We start from the raw sequence: 23078 nt of genomic DNA on the forward strand, positions 1-23078 counted from the left end.
AAAACAGATATTAGAAAAGGCGAAGAAGATACAAAAGAAAGGTCATCGCCGAAGAGTCCACCGTTCATCTTCCCCTCAATCTGTACTGCGCAATCGAAAAGACTCATCCACGGCCATTCGTGTGTTATCATCTAAATCATTCCAAGAACACGCACCAAATGATCTTTGATAAACGACACGATGAGATCGGTTGGAAGATGGAGTTGTTTCAACCATTGAATTCAACTATATTTTTCGTGAAGATGATGCCCACTAAGATTTGGGACCCCGGCGGAAGAAATTATCTTCTCCAATGATCCAACCTTGAGGACAAGGTTGATTTCAAGGAGGGAGGAATGTTACGTGCTTATTTGAGTCCCACCTTGGCTGAAATAAATCGGTTGAGATATTTGTTATTTTGAGATTTGCTTTGTAGTTATTTAGTTAGTTAGAGTCTTAGAGATAAGACTTATCTCTAGGTTACGGATTTTTAATAAATAACTTGTACATAGCCTTTCTTTGTTCAATGAGAATTTTATCCCCAAAATAGTGTGTTTTGTGCACAGAGGAGGATGACCCTTCCCTCGAAGTGGGTCAAGAGGCTGATCTTCCCTCTAAGAAGATCAAATCCGTTACGAACCGATTTAGATTCGTAACATTGTAATGCAGCTGCATCTCCTGAGGATCTTGCACATGTTGTCCCGAAAAAGCAATCTAAGAGAAGTTTTAGGAAACTAACTTATTTCAAAGACTATCTTTCTTGCTTTTTCTAGTTCCTTTAGCCAATAGGGCACTAGTAGTTGGAAAGTTTATTTTTACTAGGAGTCCATAAGAGGTATTTCCTGTTTTTTAGTAGTTAGATGGTTATCTTTAGAAAGTTTCAAAAAGATATTGTTAGAGGGGTTTAAGAATCAATCACTACTAATTGTATAAGAGATATTACAATCCAAGCTTATCATAAAGATACGAATTTCATAAGATAGAAGTTAAAGGCATTGAAGCAAAATGCATATCAAAATATCATATCCTAGCAAGAAATTCTTGCTTAAACAGTTTATTACAAAATCCTAGATCTAGATAAGAGTACTAATAAGATAAATTTTGGGTTTTGGGAACCCATATTTTTCTTGGATTCATTTGGATAATGATTTCTTTACTACCCAAGCAAATCTATCATGGTGCAAATTTTTATATTTACAATTGAATTTGTAGTGTCCCTTTTTACCTCAAAAATGGCATACAATTGATGATTTGGAAGGACCACCATGACAATCATTACACGAAGATTCATTTTTACAAAGATGCTTGGAATTCAATGCTATATTTTCTTCAGTAATGAAGAGGGAGGAAAGAGTGAATGGGGTGTAAAGGAAAGGCTAAAGATGGCCTGAATTTAAGGTATTTTCAGTTAAGGCTTTGGGAAAAATTTGTTGTGTGGAATTATGAGAATTGGTGGGTGGTAACTAGGAGAAAATTGGGTAGGGAAAAAGGTGGTTGCTAGGTGTTTGAGAAGGGAATGAGATGGCTGGGATTTATGGTTGAGAGGGGTCACAATCAGCTGAAGGAAGGAGGGATTTAGATGTGGAAACGAGCAGCAACAATTAGTTGTTCTCAGGGTGTTGTTGAAGATGGCAAAAAGGTGGGACGGAAGTGTTGATTTCCAAGAAGTCCCACGGTTGAAATAAAAGGGTGTTCGGGTGGATGTTTTGGATGGGTTCTGGGTCAGGTCATACACCTAAAAACCCATAAATTCTCAGACTTCTATGTGGGCTTTGAAGATACTGTTTCAAGTGCCCACGTTCTTCTAAACTGCAAGCATTAGTAGAAAAAGGAATAAAAGGCCATATTGGATAGATTCTGATAGGGGGTAAAAATAACCACCCGATCGATAAGCTCCACGTGTCAAAAGGCCCTTAGATGCCAAAAGGGTAACGATGTAATTCCCCACAGTCAAGAAGCGGTATTTACGGCTCATTGCCACCCGCTTAAGGGCAATATGGTAATCATACCACAAGGGAAATTACAGATTAGCCCTAACACCCTCAACCACTATAAATAGGGATAAAACCCAAAAGGTAAGGGACACGATTCCCAAGACTTACTATTTTAGTTGAGTATTCCTTATCTGTTGTTGCCACTGACTTAAGCATCGGAGGGCCTTCGCGGAGTAACCCTCTCAATTAAACTATGGATTTGTTGCAAATTTTCCCATAGTTCCTCCACCTTCCTGGGAGCTTACCTTCTTGTGAGCTTTAGTGGCTGTAGTAGGCAGTGGAAGTAAATTTAGTGGGCCTCTAGGATTCTTGCCCAAAACAACTTGGAAAGGTGTGAAACCGGTGCTTCGATTCTTCGTTGATGATGTTTGACTCTATTGTGTCTAGGGGTGTAAACGAGCCGAGCTTGGCCAGGCTCGGCTCGGCTCGTTAAGCTCACAAGTGAGGCTCGGCTCGGCTCGGCTCGGCCAGGCTCGCGAGCCTTACCGAGCTCGGGTTATATTATGTTCACACCCCTCATCTTCCCTGGACAGCCCTACTAGTGTAATTTGACTACTTTTTTTACACTATGGGGGGTGGTCCTAGTAACAAATGGGGTTCCAAAAATGAAGTGACATATTTTGTCCCGCCTTTCACTCCATGTACAACCCTTTTAATGTATATATTAATATATAATATATATATTTAAATATATTAAATTCTTAACGAGCCGAGCCGAGCCGAGCCTGGCCTAACTCAGGCTCGGCTAGTTAAGCTTAACGAGCCGGCTCGGCTCGTTAAGGATTCGAGCCGAGCTCGAGCGAGCTTCCGAGCCCGAGCCAAAATTGACACCCTTAATTGTGTCTCTATTGTTGTGTAGATGCTTGCGATTAGATCCCTTGGAATTAGGGCTGAATTTAAAATTTTGTAACTCATTGATGGTTCAATCTCTAACTGAGATGGTTTAATATTAACTTAGTATTTTTTATTTAACTGAAAAACTTTTGACTCCTTACATTTTGATTTTACTACATAAATGAATACTGAAAAAGTATGAAAAAGTATCTAATTCCATATAGGCAAATAGAATCACTTAGGGGAAAGGTGTGCGTACTCGGTCGAGTAGATAAGCTTATCTACTCGGTCGGGTTAAAAACAGTGGGGGCCCATATTTTTGGGGTGATCCAAACCATTCATTTGAAAGGCCCTTACCTAGATAGGGTGTCCACCAAAAATCAGCCCCATAGGATATCCTAACCCATCCAACAGTGGAGGGAAAAATGGGCAGATTTGTGAACAAGCTGTGTTTGTCCATTTTTTCCCATTTTCCCTCCACTGTTGCATGGGTTAGGATGATCCTATGGGGCTGATTTTTGGTGGACACCTTATCTAGGTAAGGGCCTTTCAAATGAATGGTTTGGATCACCCCAAAAATATGGGCCCCCACTGTTTTTAACCCGACCGAGTAGATAAGCTTATCTACTCGACCGAGTACGCACACATTTCCCATCACTTAGAATGATTAGTGGTTTTCAAAATGACCTTATATATGTGTCACACTTAGTGTGTACTTGCGGGTGCTTTTTCTTAGGACGCCCTTCACTTTAGCATTCCACTTATTTATTTATTTACCCTTTTTGGCTTTAGAAGGAAAGAGAGACTGAAACGAGAAAGCGCGAGGAGGAGCCCTTTATATCTTCCTAATTTTTCCGTCCGTGGCTTTGCTACTGCTGCCCCTCCGGCCCAAATCTCTTCTCCCTTTTCCCTGTTTTCTCACCATTCATCGGAGAACAAAGGTGCTTCCTTTCCCCATTCCGAGCTTTTATCTTCATTACAGGTATTCTATTAGATCCCCACAACCTAGCTTCAATTTTTTTGTTGGATTGTTTTTCGCTTATCTGCTTCAATTGGTTTTTGATATGCGTTTTTGTGTACTGAGTCTGAAATTTCTAGTTTTGGAGAGATGGTTGGGGATTTGTCGATGTGGGTTTGCCTGGCATTGGGTTTTGGATATTGGGTTATGAATATTTTCTTCTGTTTGCAGTCTTATTATGTTTTGTTGATGTTGGGTGTTTTATTGGATGTGGGGTATTTCTAGAATTAGCTTTATGGATGAGGGTTTTTGGTTATGACATCTTGGCGGCTAGAAATAGTGATGATTGAGGGTTTTCTGACCTACAATGCTACGTTCTTTTATTGATGCTTTTGGAGAGGAATGGAGTTTTTTTAGGCTTCTTTGTTTTAGGGTTGGATGGAGAAATGAACAATATTGAGGGTTTATTTGATTTGTATTCTTCTGTAATTTTGTAGATAGGTTATTGGCTTTGAGCCTGTGAACATCTTTTCGAGAAGATGGAGAGTTTTTATGATTTTCTAAATTGGGTTCTTCTATAATTGGTTTATTTTGGGTGTTAACTCATTTTTGTGGTTGGTCTCTTTTTGCTCAGGTGAAAGGGAGTTTTTAGGGAAAATTGTTGGAGTGGGTAATGGCTGAGAGTGCAAGCGAGGATAATGGGGCAATCTCAAGCAGGCAGCAGTGCCAGTATGGGGATTCTCTAGTAGAATGGCGATCCTGCGATCAGGTGGAGAATAGCACCCCATCTACTTCACCCCCTTATTGGGACACCGATGACGATGACGACTGTGGTATGTTCATCCGCATCTCTCTATGTTTTTTTTTTTTTTTTGAATGATATCTCTCTATGTTTTCTCTTTACTTATCCTTGTTTTCCATCGCCGTTTCTCCTTTTAATTTCTGTAACATTTTTATTTTTATTTTATGTTCATTTTGTGTTATATTACTTTCCGATAATTTTGTTCTGTCGACTGATTGGGTTTTATGGGAATTCCCTTAATTCACACTTAGTGATTTGTCTGCTTTTCCTTAAATGAGGAAAACTTAGGCTTAGGGTGTATTGTTGTGCTGTAAGTTTGTTAGTAATCAGTATCTTCATACCTTAACGAATATTTAGAGGGAACATGCGATATTAGGTACTGAGTTCATCAATCTTGTTCTGTGAGAGCTGCTATTAGACAGGTATATCCATTATTCTCATGGGGCCGAATAAAATTTACCAGTTTTGGGAAGTTGTGGCAATGGAAGAATACTTATTGATTATTACTTGTGTAACGAGGGATATGTTACTTTATTTTTGTTTTCTCTTTGTGGTGGGTTTTTGGGGCAGGGCGTTTTTAATGTCTTATTCTTGGGGAGATGCTCAAACATTGGGAGTTGCTTGTCAAGTGTGTTGCTAAATACCCCTTGTCATTATTAGTTTCCTCTATTGTTGGGATAATTCAATTATGCCTTTATAGCTGAAGAAAAATAGATGTACTGCAAATTAAATGGTTTTTAGATTTATCAGTTAAATTGGCACTGCTTTTAGTTTCTTGTGAACATATGTGCATGACAGAATGCTGGGAAACAAAACTACCCAAAGGAGCCTAACACTTTTCCCTTGTAATAATGCTGGGAAACAAAACTAGATTGTTGTATTTGAAAGCTGCTAAGAAAAACAAACATGATGTGCATTTTACGTGCTGTCTTAGATTCTATGTGCTGAACTTTAAGGCTTACATGCTTTTTTTTGTTCATTGAAAAGAAATCTTCAAGATTTTATGTATTCACTGCTTAGCCAGGTTGTATATGAGCTATACTGCATTGTAATCATGTGGTTTGAATTGTTGATGACTATTCAATGATTTTCTAGGGGCAAAGCCTTCTGAGCTATATGTCAAGTTTACATGGAAGATAGAAAATTTTTCAAAAATTAGCAAAAGAGAACACCAAAGTGATGCATTCGAGGTTGGCGGGTACAAATGGTACGGGTTGTTTGTTCATCTCTATTTTTTTAAATAATATTCATCTCTATTTTAATTCTTTGTATTCTTCTTGTTTCTTCAATTTGTGTCAGTCAGTTTGTATTCTCATGCTTCAAATATATGGATCTCTCTCTCTCTCTCTCTCTCTCTCTCTCTCTCTCTCTCTCTCTCTCTCTCTCTCACACACACACACACACACACACACACACACACACCTTATCTATGTGCATATACTTATATCTGTGCATACGGAGTAGTTCGTTACTTGATTTGAAATTCTGAACGTGAAATACCTTTTAAGCTCAACTAAAGAATGTACTGTCATTGGGTTCATCAGGTATTTGGTAAAATTTAAGAGCGTTTGTGTGTGTGTGTGTGTGTGAATTTATCAAGACATTGATTGTTCTTCTGGTGTGACATCCTGACACCAGCTAAAGTCATGCCCACATCTGGAACAGCTTCTAAATAAATGGCAAAAAGACTTGGATTATTTCTTTCATTTGCCAATACCTTCATATGTTTGACCATTCAATACACACACACACACACATCTATACTTTCATCCTTTTGGTAATTCAAAGGTTCTATACACGTACATACAAATCTCTCTTCTCCCTGTTCTGTTTTTAGTGTGCATCTTCCAAATGAACAACCATAGTATTCCAACCAAGATAGTTTTTTTTTGGGGGGGAATGATAACCAAGATAGTGTTATACACGAGCTTATGCATTTATGCAAGTTGAGTTCATTGCAAACATGATGAAATAGATTTGCAGGTACATTTTAATCTATCCCCAAGGATGTGATGTCTGCAATCATCTCTCTTTGTTTCTCTGTGTCGCTAATCATGACAAACTTCTTCCAGGTTTGTGATATGTTGAATCAATTTCCTGTTGTTATATGAGACCTATGTTCTTGGTTGTCCGTACTTAATGTCTATATTTGATTATTCTCCCCCAAATATTGACAGGATGGAGTCATTTTGCACAATTCACAATAGCTGTGGTGAATAAAGATCCAAAGAAGTCTAAATACTCTGGTTGGTTGAAAATAAGATATCTTGCATTCTTTCTTGGTTGTAATTTTTATGCATGTAGGAGCTTATAAACTTTAGGGATGTTTTGCAGATACATTACACCGGTTCTGGAAGAAAGAGCATGATTGGGGTTGGAAAAAATTTATGGAGTTATCAAAAATGTATGATGGCTTTATTGTTTCTGATACTCTTGTTATCAAGGCTCAGGTTCAAGTTATCAGGTATTTATTGTTATTGCTATGAATTATTAGTTGTTAATGTATAGCTTTCCGTTAGTGCTGTTATTTATTTACAGTTTTGTGTTTTACGCTGCTTTCCGTGCATGCTGGCCTCATAGTTGTTTTTTCGTTGGTAAATGAACTTCATTTGAACACCATGGTTTAAATGTTGCTTTCGGCCACAACCGGAACCAAATTTCGGTTTTGGCCGAAATTTTGGCCTAAATCATGTTAAAATTTCAGAAAACAATTTGGGTATTTTGCAAGATTTTGGTGGAAAATTCGGAAATTTCGATGGAAATTTTTAAATTTTTTGTGGAAATGTTGTTATTTGGTGAAATTTCGGATTTATGTACTTTCGTTTCGAAATTTTAAACCATCACACCCAAAATGGAAAAAGAGATGGCAGAAAGGTATGGCTTACCAATGACCAAAGCTGGCTCTGCAACACTCTTCCAAGCTAGAGAGCCGGCCCATAGTTGTTGTTTCCTGATAGCAATTCTTCCTTAAGATTCGACTTATTCAGAAAATACTGTTTCACTCTTTCTATTTGTCATTATTCTTCAGTTTGATTTTGCTAGACGTTCATGCTACAAGTTCCTAGGGTTATTTGTATTCAATTTTTGCTTATATCTGTCTTATGGATTTTTACGTACAAGCAATGAAACAAAGAGGTACTATTAATTATTTTGTTTGTGGCTGAAATCTCAAATCCTTCACCCATTATTTATTTGCAACTGCACTGTGTATTTGTTGTGTGTGTGATTTTCTTTCTTTCTCGTTTTTCTTTTAATAAATAACTGAATATGTGAATTTGTCTCCCAGTTGAATATGCATGTTCACTAGTGGAACTCCTACTTTTTGGTATAGTTGATTTTTGGATAGTGTATTTACCTGTTTGATAATGCACTGGAATTTACGATTTTGTTAATTGCTTCTTCTTTTGCTCTTTGATATTTGAGGGAGAAAGCACACCGCCCTTTTCGTTGCCTTGACTGTCAGTATAGGAGAGAACTGGTTCGGGTATATCTATCAAATGTAGAACTGATTTGCCGACGTTTTGTTGAGGAACGAAGAGGCAAGCTTGGCAAGTTGATTGAGGACAAAGTGAGGTGGTCAAGGTAGAGTCTGTTTTCCCTATTAAAATTGTTATAAACAATAAATCAAACACTAATGGATTTCAGTTACATGCATCTTAAGCATTAAGGCTATGTCACAAATATCTCCGATATTTTCAAAATATAGCAATTTTATCGCGATATTTTGATAAAATGACAAAATCCCGAAATATTCCCGAGAATTAAAAAAATGTAGCTATATTTTCATTTACCATGATAATATCACGATATTTTTACGATATTTTATATTTTTTTCTTAATATATATATATATATATATATATATATATATATTTATGGGGATTTGCTAGCACCCATCGCAAAAGGCATTTTGCAGATGGTCTGTTGCATGTGAGAGCAGCCACCACTGCATCAAGTTTCTTGTAAGTTGCTATGCATTTAACAAATTGTTGGTTGGGGTGATTGCAGCTTCCGTGCTTTTTGGTTAGGCGTTGACCAAAATTCAAGGCGTCACATGTCGAGAGACTTAACCGATGTGATCTTGAAAGTAGTTGTGAAGCATTTTTTTATAGAGAAGGAAGTCACGTCGACATTGGTAATGGATTCCCTCTACAGCGGTCTGAAGGCTCTTGAATGCCAAACAAAGAACAAGAAAGGGAGACCAAAACCAGTGGATCTGGAGGAAATGCCAGCTCCCATTGTTCGTGTTGAGAAGGACATGTTTGTTTTGGCTGATGATGTGTTGGTACTGCTTGAGAGGGCAGCCCTCGAGCCATTGCCTCCAAAAGATGATAAGGGTCCCCAGGACCGTACAAAGGTAAGCCAGATAATTATGAACTTGTTATGCCATTCAGGCACCTTCTGAAGAAGACCTGTGCTTTCTCATGTTTCTTTGGACATGATCCTTTAGTCAAGAACTGCACTATTCTTTGATGAACTTTAAAAAATACAAGCTCAGTGTGCACTAGTTTTGAGCATAATATAATCTCAGGTTCTTAAAGTGTTATTATTTTGCTAGACAAAATTTTAAACTAAAATGTTCAGGGAGATGCCATCTTTATTGCTACTTTACCTGACCTCGGGTTGGTGATACGATATTTATTTGATGGTTGGACTCATAGTCATTTGACCATAGAGTAAGATTTGGACATGTTGGCCCTGTGTGTTGGATGAGTTGAATATTTTGACCTGGTTGAATTGGGAAAAGGAGGGAATTTTCGTTAAATGATCTAGATAGCCTTTGGGAACTTTCATTTGACATATTCATTAACACCTTGAGTGCTAATGAATAGCGCTTTTGCTTAGCTTTTCAATCTTTGTAGGTTTCCCTTTAGGATTTGTAAAGTTTTTTTTTATTATGTTACTTTCGGTTTCATAGCTTTCCTTATGAAATATCTGTTGTTTGAATTCTTTATCTATTGCTGCTTTTATGCTTGCATTTCATGTTATACTCTGTTGATGGCTCTGGATCTCTTTGTTTTTTTAGGATGGAAGTTCCGGTGAGGAATTCAACAAAGATTCAATTGAGCGTGATGAAAGGCGACTTACAGAGCTGGGTCGTAGGACTGTAGAGATATTTGTCCTAGCCCACATCTTCAGGTAATCAACGTTCGAATTGTTGACACCTTCAGATAGGATAATATTGTCAGTTTCATTCAGGTAATGACTTCTGCGTTATATATTTTTAGGTGTGTCAACGGATCCACTTTGGACTGGATCCACCTATGTCTCAGTCACGATCCATTCAAATCCCTTATCAGTCTGATCGGATTTGGAGTGTTCTTCGGATCCTACTTTCCATGTCTCAGTCACGATTTATTTCAAATCGGACCGTCTATCGGAGTGTCCTAGTAGGTCCTACTTACATTGTAGTGTTGTACACTTTTAAAATTCTCAAAAGAGGGCGAGGGCGAGTTGCAACGGCAACAATGCAGCAGATTAGAGACTTAAAGTCTATGGTTAGAGAGGGAAAAGAAGAGGCTGACTCAAGACTTGAGACAGATGAATGGCTTACTTTTACTAAATTACCCTTGAAATAGTAATAAAAATTGTAGGGTATTTTCATAAAATAATACAATAATATCGGATTTTGGACTGTCCGGCGGACTTTTATTTGTTGTCTGGATCCTATCGGTAAATTTTTTGGATCCTATGATCGGGATCCAAAAATATGTCCATGGATCCTAGTAGTGTGTCTAGGTTCTGTCCATTAAACTTTGGATTCGGATAGGTCCATCAGACTGTTTGGATCCATCGACACCCATATATATATTTTTAGCTTAGACAGGCGTTTATACTTTATATTATACCACGGCTTAAATTTTGCAATTATTCACGGCCAAAGCTTTTACTTATCCGCTTGGGCATATTTGTGATTGTTTGTGTAATGTTTGCTGAACTTTTTGGAATTTGTTTATAGATAAACATATTAATTTTGGGGAATTAAATTTGGAAGATAAGATGATAAGTGTCTGCCAAGGTTAGATGCGGTATGGTGTTAGACTCAATTTACCCATCTGTATTGCAGCCGGGGCTAGGGTAAGCTATAGGAGATGGGACATCGTGCTGATTAGATGGAGACTTGATATGATGTTTTTTTTGGGGACATTGTGTTATTCTTTCAATGAAAACAATGGCATCTACTAATGTAAAAGAGAAATACAAGAATGACAAAGATGATCATACATCCTCAAATACTACCATCACGACAGTATCATCTACCAAGATTATGCTACGAGTCAAGGTTGTAACTGACTTCGAAGCTTGGAGAAGGCTAGAACACCTACTTCACTTGAATTTCTCATCCCTATGGGACTGAGAGCACCATTCTTATTGTCAGTTCGTGAACCCTAATGACACCTACTCGTTGATCCTGGTTTCTGAAAGAGAGTTTCAACTTTCAGTTTGGGATGATCCACCAAAGGAGGCTGCCAACTAATTGATTTCGAGGGTTTCAACTTTAAGTTTGGGATGATCCACCAAAGGAGGCTGCCACCTAATTGATTTCTTCTTATTAGGCATCATACTTTCACTATCTTAGTTGCAGATAATAAATTGCGGAGCCAGTAATCTAGGCTGCAGATTTGAAAACATTGGTTGTGTGTTATTCTGAGTAAAACATCTACATTCCAATTTCAGTTTTAGGAAAGTTCTGGTTTTAGAGAAAAGCCCTAGAAATCTCTTTCCTCATCTATCACGGTAGAATCGGTTTAAATCTATCCACTGTATAGTTTGAGTACATGGTGCTGTGTTCTAGATCTAAAGAATGTTCTCGCATTCCCTTGTTATATTGCGTAATCTATCTACTGTATAGTTTGAGTACCTGGTGTCGTGCATTTCTCTACATCTAAAGAATGTTCTTGCATTCCCATTGAACAATTACCAGCTTTGACGGTAAATTACAAAACCAAGCATTTTACTAGGAAGGGTCTTCAATTCCTTGTTTTCCTTTGACAGTTCGTACAGTTCATCAGGTTATTTGATGTTGATTGATTGTTTTAAATTTTCTACTTATTGGAATGAAGGTTAATTGTATTGATGCAAGCTTCTGTTTATGTTCCCTAGAACGAACTGTTTCTTATTATCAAACTCATGTTTGACGATCCTGAACCCTTAACTCAGCCGTACAGCTGGGCACATCGCATAGGAACTTGTCCATTTTTGAGCTTACATCTATGTTATCCTTGTAGAACATCAACTGGGTTAACTTCCAATGAGGGTGAAATGAAGGCTCTTCTAGAGGGTTAAAGATAGTTTCAGACAATCCGGGAGGGCATCTATGGATCGAGGGTAATTCAGCCAGTATTCTCTCATGGGCCTTGGGGAAAAGCTACGGCCTAAGGATATTTCCCAATCTGGTTTAGCAAATTAGAGATGTTCTGACCAGGATAGATTCTATCCTTAATCTTGTCCTTTGATCAACGAACAACTTTCCCGATGATCTCATGAAAAGGGGATCATTTAGGGACAAATTAATTGTATCTAACTCTTATCGTTTACCATAGTTCGATTTTTTCTGTTTGTTCTTTGTGCCACTGCTGGTCGTTGTTAGGATCCCTTGTCCTTTTTTTCTTTTTCGAGTAATAAAAAGTTTGCTTTCCTTAAAAAAACTAGTTTGTCATTTAATATGGTTTGTGGGCAACATTGAGCTTTCGTGGACTAGTTGCAATTGATCTCCAGATTCTATAGTTGATATATAGATTGGGCAAGGAACATTGTCTGGTTCTGCCAAGTCGGTATGTGTCTTTGCCAGTGTTTTCAGTTGCTCAAATATGTCCTGGACAAGCCTTTTCTGTTTTGGTGTTCTATTTCTTTTTAGTCCTTAAACTTTAGCATTGTGTCATTTATGAAAAATGAATAATTTAATATATTCGTCCAGTTTTTTTTTTTTTTGAATGTTGCCCTGTAGTTTTTTGTATTAATAAATTTGTTACTTTCGTGTTACAGCAATAGAATCGAAGTTGCCTACCAGGAGGCTGTTGCTTTGAAGCGACAAGAGGACCTCATTCGCGAAGAGGAGGCAGCAGGACTAGCTGAAAGTGAACAGAAGTCAAAGCGTGGAGCAACTGATAAGGAAAAACGGGCGAAGAAAAAACAGGTTTTGTCCCTTCACTAAGTTCCACACATAACTTCGTCATTGTCCTATCCGTTCCTATTTTGTGGGCATGCAGTCTATGATTCTGTGATTGATTATTTTCTAAATCAAGATCCATGTTGCTATTGACATTGCAACTGCTTGCAATATTTTAGGCGGATGGTGTTGATGCCTGTTGGGCAGCTAAAGTTCCTTTGAAATGTGTAGATTGACACTTTTTGCGTTTTCAACAGCAAAAGCACAAACTAAAAAAAAAAATGAAAGAAAATTTGATGCTAGCATTTTGTTGGGTACTTGTTTTTGTACACGCTTCTTCCTTAATCAATCTAATTTTTTTAATTATACAAATTGTTTGTGGATTTGGACCAAAGCATCATATGATCATATCATCCATATTTTGGATTTTGTCTCCGGGATCCATCAGCACCTTATCAAAAATGGAAAACAGTTTTTTTATATGCATCATCCATATTTTATTGTGCTTCATAAAAAAAATTCAAATATTTAGTTTTCCATGATAATTCAAGTTCACAATGGGCAGTCATATCTAGAGAAACTTAGAAACTGCCAACAATAACTATGGTCAAGTTTGTCCTTCAAAGAGCTTGAAATGCCCAATAACAAATAAGGAATATGCGTATAATGTATGGCATTTGTTATATTTAATATTCACAAATTATATATGGTAAGAATGAAATACTCTATTTACAAATCAAAGGGCTACTAGCCTTGAAAAGAAATTCAGTGGGAATAGAAGCAGAACAAACACATAGAAACTTTCTTGGTTCAAGGAAGGCACTTGTGTAATGTGATGACTATGAATGTATGCTATCTATTATTTGGGCGTTAGTGGCAATATGACCATAGCCCGATGCGTGATGGCTGATGAAATACATGTTTCTTCAAAGAATAACATAGAATGTACTTTAGCTTTGTTGAAAAAATTGGACCAATACCTAAGGGTGGTGGAGATTTCACATTGCTTTTGATGGCTAAATTTGAGGATGCCATCAAGAATCCAGGGATAGAACTAGGGTTAGGGTTAGGGTTTTGGAGGAAAGATAGATGCTCGTTAGGGTTAGAGATTTCACATTGCTTTTGATGGCTAAATTTGATGATGCCATCAAGAATCTAGGGATAGTGCTAGGGTTAGGGTTTCATTTTCAAAAAAAAAGAAAAAGTGCTAGGGTTAGGGTTAGGGTTAGGGTTTTGGAGGAACGATAGATGCTCGTTAGGGTTTTTGGATGTGATATTTTTTTGGTTGGGTGGCTTGATTTTGGGGGAAATGAAAATAGGGTCGGGAAGATGATTGAGATCTTGAAATGGAGTTGAAGAATGAGTGAGAGTTTTTCTACGTTAGGATCATTTTATAGAGAACGTGAGCGTGCATGAGTGACGTGGGGAGGCAAGCAAGAGGAAAGTACGATATGTGGGACCCGGTTCGATATTACTGGGGCCGGATATTACCGTAACTCAATCCACCTAGTATGAAATGACGAGGGATTTGGTAGGGACTATCGCAGAAAGGCATTTGCTCCTTTTTAGATATGAAAATGACCCTGGGCTTCTTGTGTCGCAGTCCACTTGGTGTGAAATGAAGGATTTGGTAGGGACTTTCCCAGAAAGGGCTTGGCTAGAATAAAATAACTTTATAGATTCTATCCTTCCAACACAATCCAGTATGAAAATGAAGAAGGAATTGGTAGGGACTTTTGCAGAAACGGCTTGAACAGAATAAAATAACTTTATAGATACTATTTTTCCAACGCAATCCAGTATGAAAATGACGAAGGGATTTTGTATGGACTTTCGTCATTTTCAATCGTCATTTCGTAATAAAAAATACCCATATACTTGTGGTTGGTTAGTCTGAAACTAATATTTTTCTTCCGACTTCTTTATTGTGTCTGTTGTCCTTTCTTTTTCTTTATATTCCATTTTGTATTCTATGTGGTGAGGGCTAACAGTCACGGTGAACACGGCTGCTTTAATTCGTTATTCCTGAACCGTAAAACTCATTTGGGTTTCATTTTTGTCGGAGGAAAATTACCAAAGGCAAAAACTTCTTGCCAAATCGAAAGCTTTAACTCAATTCTCCACATAAAACTGAATACCTCAATCCATATTTACCTTGTATATCTTGTTCCAGGCTAAACAGAGACGGGCCAGTCGTAAAGGGAAAGATAGGGGAAGGGATGAGATGTCTGATGTGACAGGGAAAGACAAGCACCAGCAAGATAGCCCTTCTGGTAAAAGAACCTTGGAGAACTCTGCGAATCAAGCACGGGGCATTCCTGAAAATCCCGAGAGACTGGATGATATTTCTGACGTGTCCGATACTGGTGATGATGTTGGCGAAACGCTCCGACCTGATTTAGAAGACATAGATACCGGTCTTGTTAATTGTGACACAGATACATCAGAGATTGCAGATGCCAGGGAGGCTAGTAGTAGTGGAATGAGCTGCTTACCTGTACAAAATGGCAGAGCAAAGAAAAAGAACCCATCAGTTATGGATGACAGCTCATCAACTTGTTCCACGGACTCCGTACCTTCTGTTGTGATGAACGGACCGTATAATGGGAACTCCACTAACTGCAAAAGTCAAGCATCACCCAGCAGGTAACTGCAAGCTTGCTTTTATTCTGTGGCTTCATGGCTATGTCACAACTATCTCCGATATTTTCAAAATATAGCGATTTTATTGCGCTATTTTAATAAAACGACAGAATCCCGAAATAATCCCGAGAATTTAAAAAATATAGCGATATTTTCATTTACCGTGATAATATCATGATTTTTCTTCTTCTTAATTTAGATATTTTTAAATTATTTTATTTTATCATTTTTCCCAATATAAACCAGAAAAAAATAAAAAATATTAATATATCCCGAGATTTTCCCTCGCCGAGAAATTCCCGAGAACTATATTTGTGACATAGCTTCATGGCTGTTATACTTGGGATGTGCTTGAGTTTTAGTTCGATTTTGCAGAGGGAAAAACCAGCATAATAAAGACGCATGTGACCAGTCTTGTGGGGGCCATGACACAGATAATCAGTTGTTAGAAACTACTACTGATATTGGACGTCTTCGTGATGCCATTGACCGTTGTAAAGGAGATGGTCCTCAATCAGAGACGGTACTTGTTTCCTTGAAAGATCGAATACAGTGGCTTGAGCAACATCTCGTTGAGAAGGTGGAATCACTCTTACTTTTTTCATCTCTCTCTTTTTAATCGGGAAAAGTAGGACTTAAAATTTTCATGATAAGACTAACAAGACATAAAACTGAAGATCATGGCATGAATTGAAAATTTAGCTACTGTTATATCCTAGGAGTGCATGTTGTGATTTCGTAGATGCATTTTGGGGTTAGTATACTATGGTACTGGGTCCATTAAGGCTGGGAAATGTATGGCATGCATGAGGTACACCATGGATTACTCGCAATCTTAACATCGTACTTATTGGAGAAATCTATTGTCTGCCTTTGTTATTCAGTGCCCTTGATTGAACACTTGCAGTCTCACTCACCAATTGGTGAGAATTTTGGGTCATGCGCAATCCATTGTGGGGCCCGTTGTTTTCATCGTGGCACTCCTTTATGAAACCCTTCTCTGATTGGCTATTGATAGCCTTGAGAGAAATGTTAGTGTTTAAGAGGTAATTAGAGAAGTGTATAACAAGGAGAGGAGTGCCGTTATTAAAACAAGGGAGTGAAGGTATCATTTCCCCGTATATTTGGACAACCATAAACCTAGGCATTTCTGACCGTGTAAGTAGTGTTATTTTATTTGCTGCGACCATGTAAGTGCGCATACGCGTGCACGTGTGAGTGAGTCAGTGATGCATACTGTTTTCTAATTTCAGAACTTTTGCCTTCCACAATTCTGACTCTGTGAGCTATTTACTGAATATAATCTCAGGAGGAAGAAGTCGTGTCTCTGCAAAAGAAGTTGAATGTCAAAGACCAGGTTGTTGTCGACACACCCGACAAGCAGAGGACAACAGAAGTACCATCCTCTCCCAGCAGCCCCACGAGAAATATGCCATCCAGTTCACTACCAAAGCCAGCAGCAGGGAACACTACCGCAGCTGAACCAATTCCACTTAGGGAGGAATCGTCAAACGGCTCAAGCCAAACTGAAAAGGTGGTGCCCTTACCAAAAAAGCCCCATCAAATTCACCCTATCTCCAATTTGGATTCTCAGAAGCCTGCAACGCCAGCAAAGGCCACTTGTACGCCAATTGTGCATACCACAACTCAACAAGTATCAAGTGCTCCTCTCATCCCTGATCCTAGATCCAATGCTCCTGTTGTTTCTATGGTTCAAACTGCACCTTTATTATCACGGTCTGTGAGTGCGGTTGGTCGATTAGGCACGGACCCATCACCATCAACTCATAGTTATGTTCCACAGACCTACAGAAATGCCATAATGGGTAAAAGTAAAACCACCATAAGTGCAAGCTCAACCGGTTTTCCCCCTCGCCACTCTTCAAGTTCCTTAAACCCATCTCCGTCTTGCTCTCAGCCTCTCCCTGCCCAGGCATCGACGTCAATCCTTTCGCCTCAAAACTCTACGAGGAAGGATCAAAGCTCATGTGGGTCAGGCTTTACTTTTGGCTCTGTGACTCCACAAATACTACACCATCAAATCCAATGGAGGGAGGGCCCCCACATCGACCCGTGTCTTATGAATGACATTTCAAACCTTGATATTTATGGTTCAGCCAGTGGTGGATCCCGAATGAACCGTGCTGATGAATTGCCAAGCAGTGTGTCAGCTCGTGTATCGGCAGAGGAGTTCCCTCACCTTGACATCATCAACTACCTGCTTGATGAGGAGCAAAGCATTGGAAAAGCTGCAAAGTCTAATGCAATATTCCAGTCTCCAAACAATGGGCAACATTCTCCTTTAAACAGGCAGTTCACCTTTCCTCGGAATGTGGACACTGCGGATGTGGGCTCCTCGATCAACTGTTCTGGGTTTGATCTTTCAGCCAGGTACCAACAAGATAGGATGCCGCGGGTCTATAGGGGCAGGCCTTATGATGGGCTAGGGGATTTTGCCCCACAAGTTAGTATGTCGGGGCCGTCGGGCTACACGAATGGGCACATTGATGGGATGATTCAGGGCCATCAATGGCCAGTGAATTGTGCTGATCTCTCTTTGCGTGGGAGGAGGAACATAGATGGTGATGGATACCCATTTCAGCTGCATGATTACTCTAATTTGGCCTGCGGGGTTAATGGGTATACTATATTCAGACCTGCAAATGGACATTGAAGGTTGGAAACAGAGCTCCCCTGCGATAGTCGTCATCCATTAATAACTTATTTGATGAAATTGCCGGTCTCAGAACTAGATTGTGGTGTAGTCTTTGATAAAAAAACATTTTGTAAAGAGTGATTCTGCCTTCATATCAAGAATGGAGTGCCAATTCTGCGGGAATTTACAGTGTGAGATTGAAATCTGGCCTTCGAAGCGAATGCTGGGGTGCCTTAAGCTGACTCACATTGTTATTGATGTAGAAAAGGTGGTCCGGTCTTCAAAATGGTGCCTAATTATCCGGATGGGCAGCCTTGGATATTCACTAACAAACCAATGTTTTCAGCTGTTTTTATCATATTTCATGAATGAATGAGGGTTTATTATTTATCTTTCAAAAAAATTGAGGGTTTATTATTTCTCTAGGCTGCATGGTGAATTCTAATGATCATGTCCTAAACTGAAACAGATATATGCATAAAGGGAAATCAAATCCAGTGTTAAAATACACCATCTGATGCGTAATGTTCTTCTTAAACCAATTTGTCATGAAAAAGAGGGGCCGTGAAATGGCTCTACCATGTTTGATAACTGCACTAACTCATCTTCTCTTTTGTTATTTAAACAGCTGTCAAAGGTTATCCCATTTCCCAAGAAGCTATCAAAAAGCAAATTTTTTTTAAAAAAAATGACAAGCTGATTTTTTGCCATCATTAAAACTTGACAGTGCAAATATCAGTAGCCCATTTAGCAATTTCACACAAAGCCACTTGTATGCTGCTGGAGTATAGACACATCATTGCTGAATTTGTCTTATGAATTTACCCCGTAGATCTCACCCCTAAAAGCTAGCTATTAGAGGGAGAGTGCCCATTCTTGTAACCCATCCCATCCATTTGTTGTGAGCCCCAACAAAGTGCCACCTAATTGTTGCCATGATGGTGAAATGGTGGAGATATCAACGAAAAATCAATCTTCATGATAGTTAGGAAATAAGCCAAGGTAATTCTTGGGATTGGGGACTTGTTATCACATGGCCGGACTCTCTTCCTAGTTTCCTACAAGGATTAGAAAAAGAGAAAAATGGTTTTGGATGGTTTATAAAACCATTAGATTTGTCTATTGCTTCCACATTAGATTAAGTGATAGAGAGACTTAGGTTGAGAAAACTCAGTTAAAAAAATATATATGGTCGAGAGATTGAGAGTTGAGTTCTCTTGCGATTGAAATTGTGGGAGGAAAAGGAGAGGTCAGACAAGAATTTTAGTACATGGGTTTTGTGTCTTTGATCTTGTTTTTTATTCATCCTTACAATTTTATCTCTAACTCGCATGTGAAGGTATGGAATCTCTCCACTACGTAAAGTCGTACGTGTATTCATCATGCATTGTTTACTATTTTCACTGTGGTTGTACCGTGTAGATCTTGGCACACTCGTCAACTTTTTTCAACAACGAAGTATATAGGATTTTAATGCATAATAAAGAAAGAACACATGAGTTGTAGAAATTCCTTCATAAAGAAGTAGCCATAGTAAATTATTAGAACCACCTCCAAACCACTTTTGTTATTTAAACCAAAATAAAGAAATCCACTTCATCTACAAGATCACACAAGAAGCTAAAATAAACCAGCAGTCCTACCATTCTAAATCCAAGATCTTAGGTAATGAAACACAGATGCAACTTGTAAAGATTCTAAGGGTTTGGAATTTGTGTAGATGTAATCCCCCGTCTCAAACACGCTCTCATCAGCTTCATTTCCTTCCTCTTTGCACTGCATCCTGGTCTTCTTGCACTCAACTTCTCCCTGCTCAAACCCATTAATCAAAGATCAAAACAAAAAAAAAAACATTTCTAAAATTTCTTATTTTTTTTACATGCAGAAGTAGATGACTTGAACCCACTCTATTCAGTTTTTACTTCGAGAGACCTTCAATTTATGATAATATATAGGGAAATGATATCTTCCCCCCCCCCCCCCCCCCCAACGGTTTCTGTGAGAATGGTTCACTGCTTGAGGATATATTCACCCCCTTTAACGTCTTTGCCTTTAAAACTTACTGAATAACGTTATAAAGGGGGGATTTTATCCGTCAGAGGGGGGAAATATCATTCCCTAATATATATCCCTCTAAATTAACCATAATCATGTCTAAATTGTAGAAAGTAAAAAAATTGTAAGAAATGTTTTTCTTGCAATCCAAACAGAGCTAAAAGAAATTAGACACAAAAGGAAGACTATACTCAAAAGACAAGAAATACAAGCACTCACTCTATTTTGAGAAGTATTAGTACCACAAGTTGGTTCTTTTCTGCACAGATACAAGAAAAGAAAAACACTTAGAAATCATTCTTTCATGGTGGTTTAGTTATAAAAACTAAAAAAAGATTGAAAAAGGCCAACGTTGAAAAAACCACCTTCTTGTATGGCACGAGCCTCGACACATAAGGGGAGGAAGAGGAAAAACATAAGTGAGGTGAAATGCCTCTTCATTTCTTCAACGATGAAAAGGCTATAGGAAAAGTGAGGGAATTTAACATAAAAAACAGTGTAGAAAGTGGGAAGAAAACAATAAACACCGACCATGAATCGAATCACATCTAAAGAGAGTGAGAGAGGGGAAATGATATGATGTTTATAATGGGAATGCAGGGAATCGATTTTATCCTTTTGTCTTTTGATTCCTTTCAAGAGACAGGCATCTATGAGACACCATGAAAGAGATATGAGGTTAAAAGAGGCTTGAGAGAGTCTGAGAATTTGAATGATTACAAGATATGAACGGCGAGGATGGTTGCGGATTGCACATGATCTGAGAAACTACACTTCTTGAATGATCCTAACCATTTATCGATCTTATGAATCGTTCCAAATGTGGACATGTTGCAGATGGCTCATGTTAGTCCGAAAAATCGGTGACGGAAGGATGAGATCGTGCCACGTGTAGAGATGATTCAAAGATCACGACGATATCAACGTAAAGGGATGTGGTCAAGTTATAACTGTAATGAAGAAGTAAAGAGACTTCCAAATAAGAATCCTTGGGAGGTTGTTTAGCTTAGCGTATAGCCTAGCATGGTGTAGTTGTAGTGTAACTCCCTTCGGCGTGCTGGATATTCAGGTATCTTGTGCCTCCTTTATCATTAATCTAAATAACTCTTCGTTTCATTCTCTCTTTCCTCGATCGCTGTGGTCTTTATCTTCTCCTGGCGGACCTTTGCTTCGGTCACTGATCAAACAGTACCATTGCGACCTACTTGTTCACTCTCTTTGGACAAGTGACCAAATCACTGTCTGACAAACTTCGTCTGTGAGTTGGCTTCAGGTCAAAACTAGCCAAACTCATTGAATCGCGACTAGTTCAGCATTCCCGTGCACACAGTGTTTGCAAAAATTGCCTCGGGAATGCATACGTGTGATCCATCCAATACTGGGTGGCACGCCTAGTGGGACCCAGTGAAAAGGTATGTTATGGTCCTAAGTGGGGGCCCGCCTAGGTATGGGACTAGGTGGGACCCAGCCTGGAATGGGACAGGTTTAAAGGGCCTTGCCTAACGTGTTCCATCAGCTATGGAGCTTTTGGCGTATCGGTAAGGTACCTAACAAAGTCCTCATCAAAATGCCAAGAAGGAAAGTCCCTGGCAACAAGATGGTGGCATTTGATGCCAAGGAAGTATTCTCTCCATGATGATTCACTCGATGAAGTATTATGTGCAATCTGTACCGACAACTGATGCTCAGGCCGCCCCTATGGATGGACATTTGTTAAGCTTTGCCTCTTTACTTTACATTTGTTTAGCTTAGCATCTTTACTCCATCAAACATTTTCTTAGCTTAGCATCTTTACTTTACTCTCATTTTTAGTTGTCTTTGGTTGTGCATTGTTTACTATTTCCATTGTGGTTAGAAGGGTAGTTTATGAAGTAACTTTGTATTAGGGTGAGAGATAAAGCCCTAGATTTCTCATTTTTCCTCAATCCTTGATGATTTAGAATTTGGAGAGAAATTTTCTTCTGTTTCTTCTTTGATTTTCTTGAGAACTTGGCCAATTGCATGCTAATAATTGGAGTTTTTTTTTATTATCAATTTCTCCCATCTTTTCATCCATTGTTGGATGCAAGGCCCATCACCAACGTTTACATGGTTGATCCGATATCCAACGTCCCCTCGCTTGTCGTAAGAACAAGCTTCTTATGTCCTAAAAATATCTTTAAAAAAAAGTTATAGATTTGAAAATTGCAAAGAGTACCTATTTTTAAATTGACGTAGAGCACGATCGGCAGAACGCTCTTTGCAATTTTCGAATCTATAACTTTTTTTGGATAGTTTAGGAGATAAGAAGCCTGTCCTTACCATGAGGAGCACGATTTGCTACTTATGTGCTTCGGCCCTATAGAAGCTATGAAAGCTATGGCCAAAGTACATGAAGGAATCTGTGGTGCCCATCAAGCAAGTCCGAAGATGAGGCCGTTAATAAAGAGGCTCAGTCAGTACTTGCAGACCATGGTAGCTGATGTATGGCATACACAAAGGGTTGCAAGCTTCCTAGAAGCGCAACCTAGTGCAACATGCACGGTCCATATACCACTCTCCACTGCATCGTAAACCCGTGTCCATATGTGCTTAAATAATGTAGATGCAACAACTTAACTTCAAACTCATGGTAGAGAAATTGGAAGTATGTGTATTTATTTAATGGGTTAGTGAATAATTAGGCTGAGACTCATGTATGACATGAGAAATCCATCAGGTTTCATATTTTCTTGAATAGTTAGATTAATTTTGATGCACACCTACGTGGAAAATGATTTCGGCCCTCTGCCCTTAAGATATATCCATCGGACCCTCAATTGGGTCCATTGACACGTCAGTGATGATAGATGACTATATGGGATATGGGTCCTTATTTCAATTTGAATTACTAGGAGTAGAGTTGGCCCATCAAATAGATCAAGACGTTTTAGGTAATTTTATGACATCGTTGGCCAAGGATGTAAAATTTTGTTTTTGAACTACATAATTGGTAAAGGGATGAGTATAACTAGATTAGGGGTCCGATAGACTATCCGAATCCGAACTTATACAAACAGGATCTGGACA

At 38.6% G+C, this 23078-nt stretch overlaps 1 protein-coding gene and 1 long non-coding RNA gene across 3 annotated transcripts; one reads left to right on the top strand and one right to left on the bottom strand.

The window, feature by feature from the left end:
- The first annotated feature begins 3612 nt into the window (after nt 1–3612).
- On the top strand, nt 3613–18363 carry LOC143880329 (TNF receptor-associated factor homolog 1b-like). Of its 2 annotated transcripts, none has more exons than XM_077383224.1 (13): nt 3613–3748; nt 4400–4598; nt 5663–5774; nt 6551–6639; nt 6745–6813; nt 6902–7031; nt 7991–8149; nt 8575–8923; nt 9593–9705; nt 12553–12703; nt 14850–15322; nt 15695–15899; nt 16629–18363. In XM_077383224.1, exons 2-13 carry the CDS (start codon nt 4439–4441, stop codon nt 17991–17993), a joined length of 3375 nt encoding a protein of 1124 aa, XP_077239339.1. In that variant the 5' UTR covers nt 3613–3748; nt 4400–4438; the 3' UTR covers nt 17994–18363. The 2 variants fall into 2 exon arrangements, with proteins under 2 accessions (XP_077239339.1, XP_077239332.1); XM_077383217.1 differs by having other exon boundaries at nt 3615–3789.
- Nucleotides 18364–19519: 1156 nt separating this feature from the next.
- Nucleotides 19520–21094, bottom strand: LOC143887391 (uncharacterized). Its single transcript, XR_013254152.1, has 3 exons — nt 20396–21094; nt 20250–20289; nt 19520–19784 (listed from the first exon to the last, which is right to left on the bottom strand). It is a non-coding gene; the product is annotated as an uncharacterized LOC143887391 (long non-coding RNA).
- Between the last annotated feature and the right edge of the window lie 1984 nt (nt 21095–23078).

The sequence above is a fragment of the Tasmannia lanceolata genome, unplaced genomic scaffold (genome assembly GCF_043159265.1).
Source record: "Tasmannia lanceolata isolate RefF3 unplaced genomic scaffold, GAP_Taslan_0.1 ptg000002l, whole genome shotgun sequence".
Classification (NCBI taxonomy): domain Eukaryota; kingdom Viridiplantae; phylum Streptophyta; class Magnoliopsida; order Canellales; family Winteraceae; genus Tasmannia; species Tasmannia lanceolata.

Bases quoted from the DNA above. Each gene is read 5' to 3' on its own strand.
- LOC143880329 (XM_077383224.1), top strand. From the start codon at position 4,439: ATGGCTGAGAGTGCAAGCGAGGATAATGGGGCAATCTCAAGCAGGCAG. The intron at 7,032-7,990 runs GTATTTATTGTT...TTGATATTTGAG, and splicing joins GCTCAGGTTCAAGTTATCAG to GGAGAAAGCACACCGCCCTT. The intron at 8,924-9,592 runs GTAAGCCAGATA...TTGTTTTTTTAG, and splicing joins GTCCCCAGGACCGTACAAAG to GATGGAAGTTCCGGTGAGGA.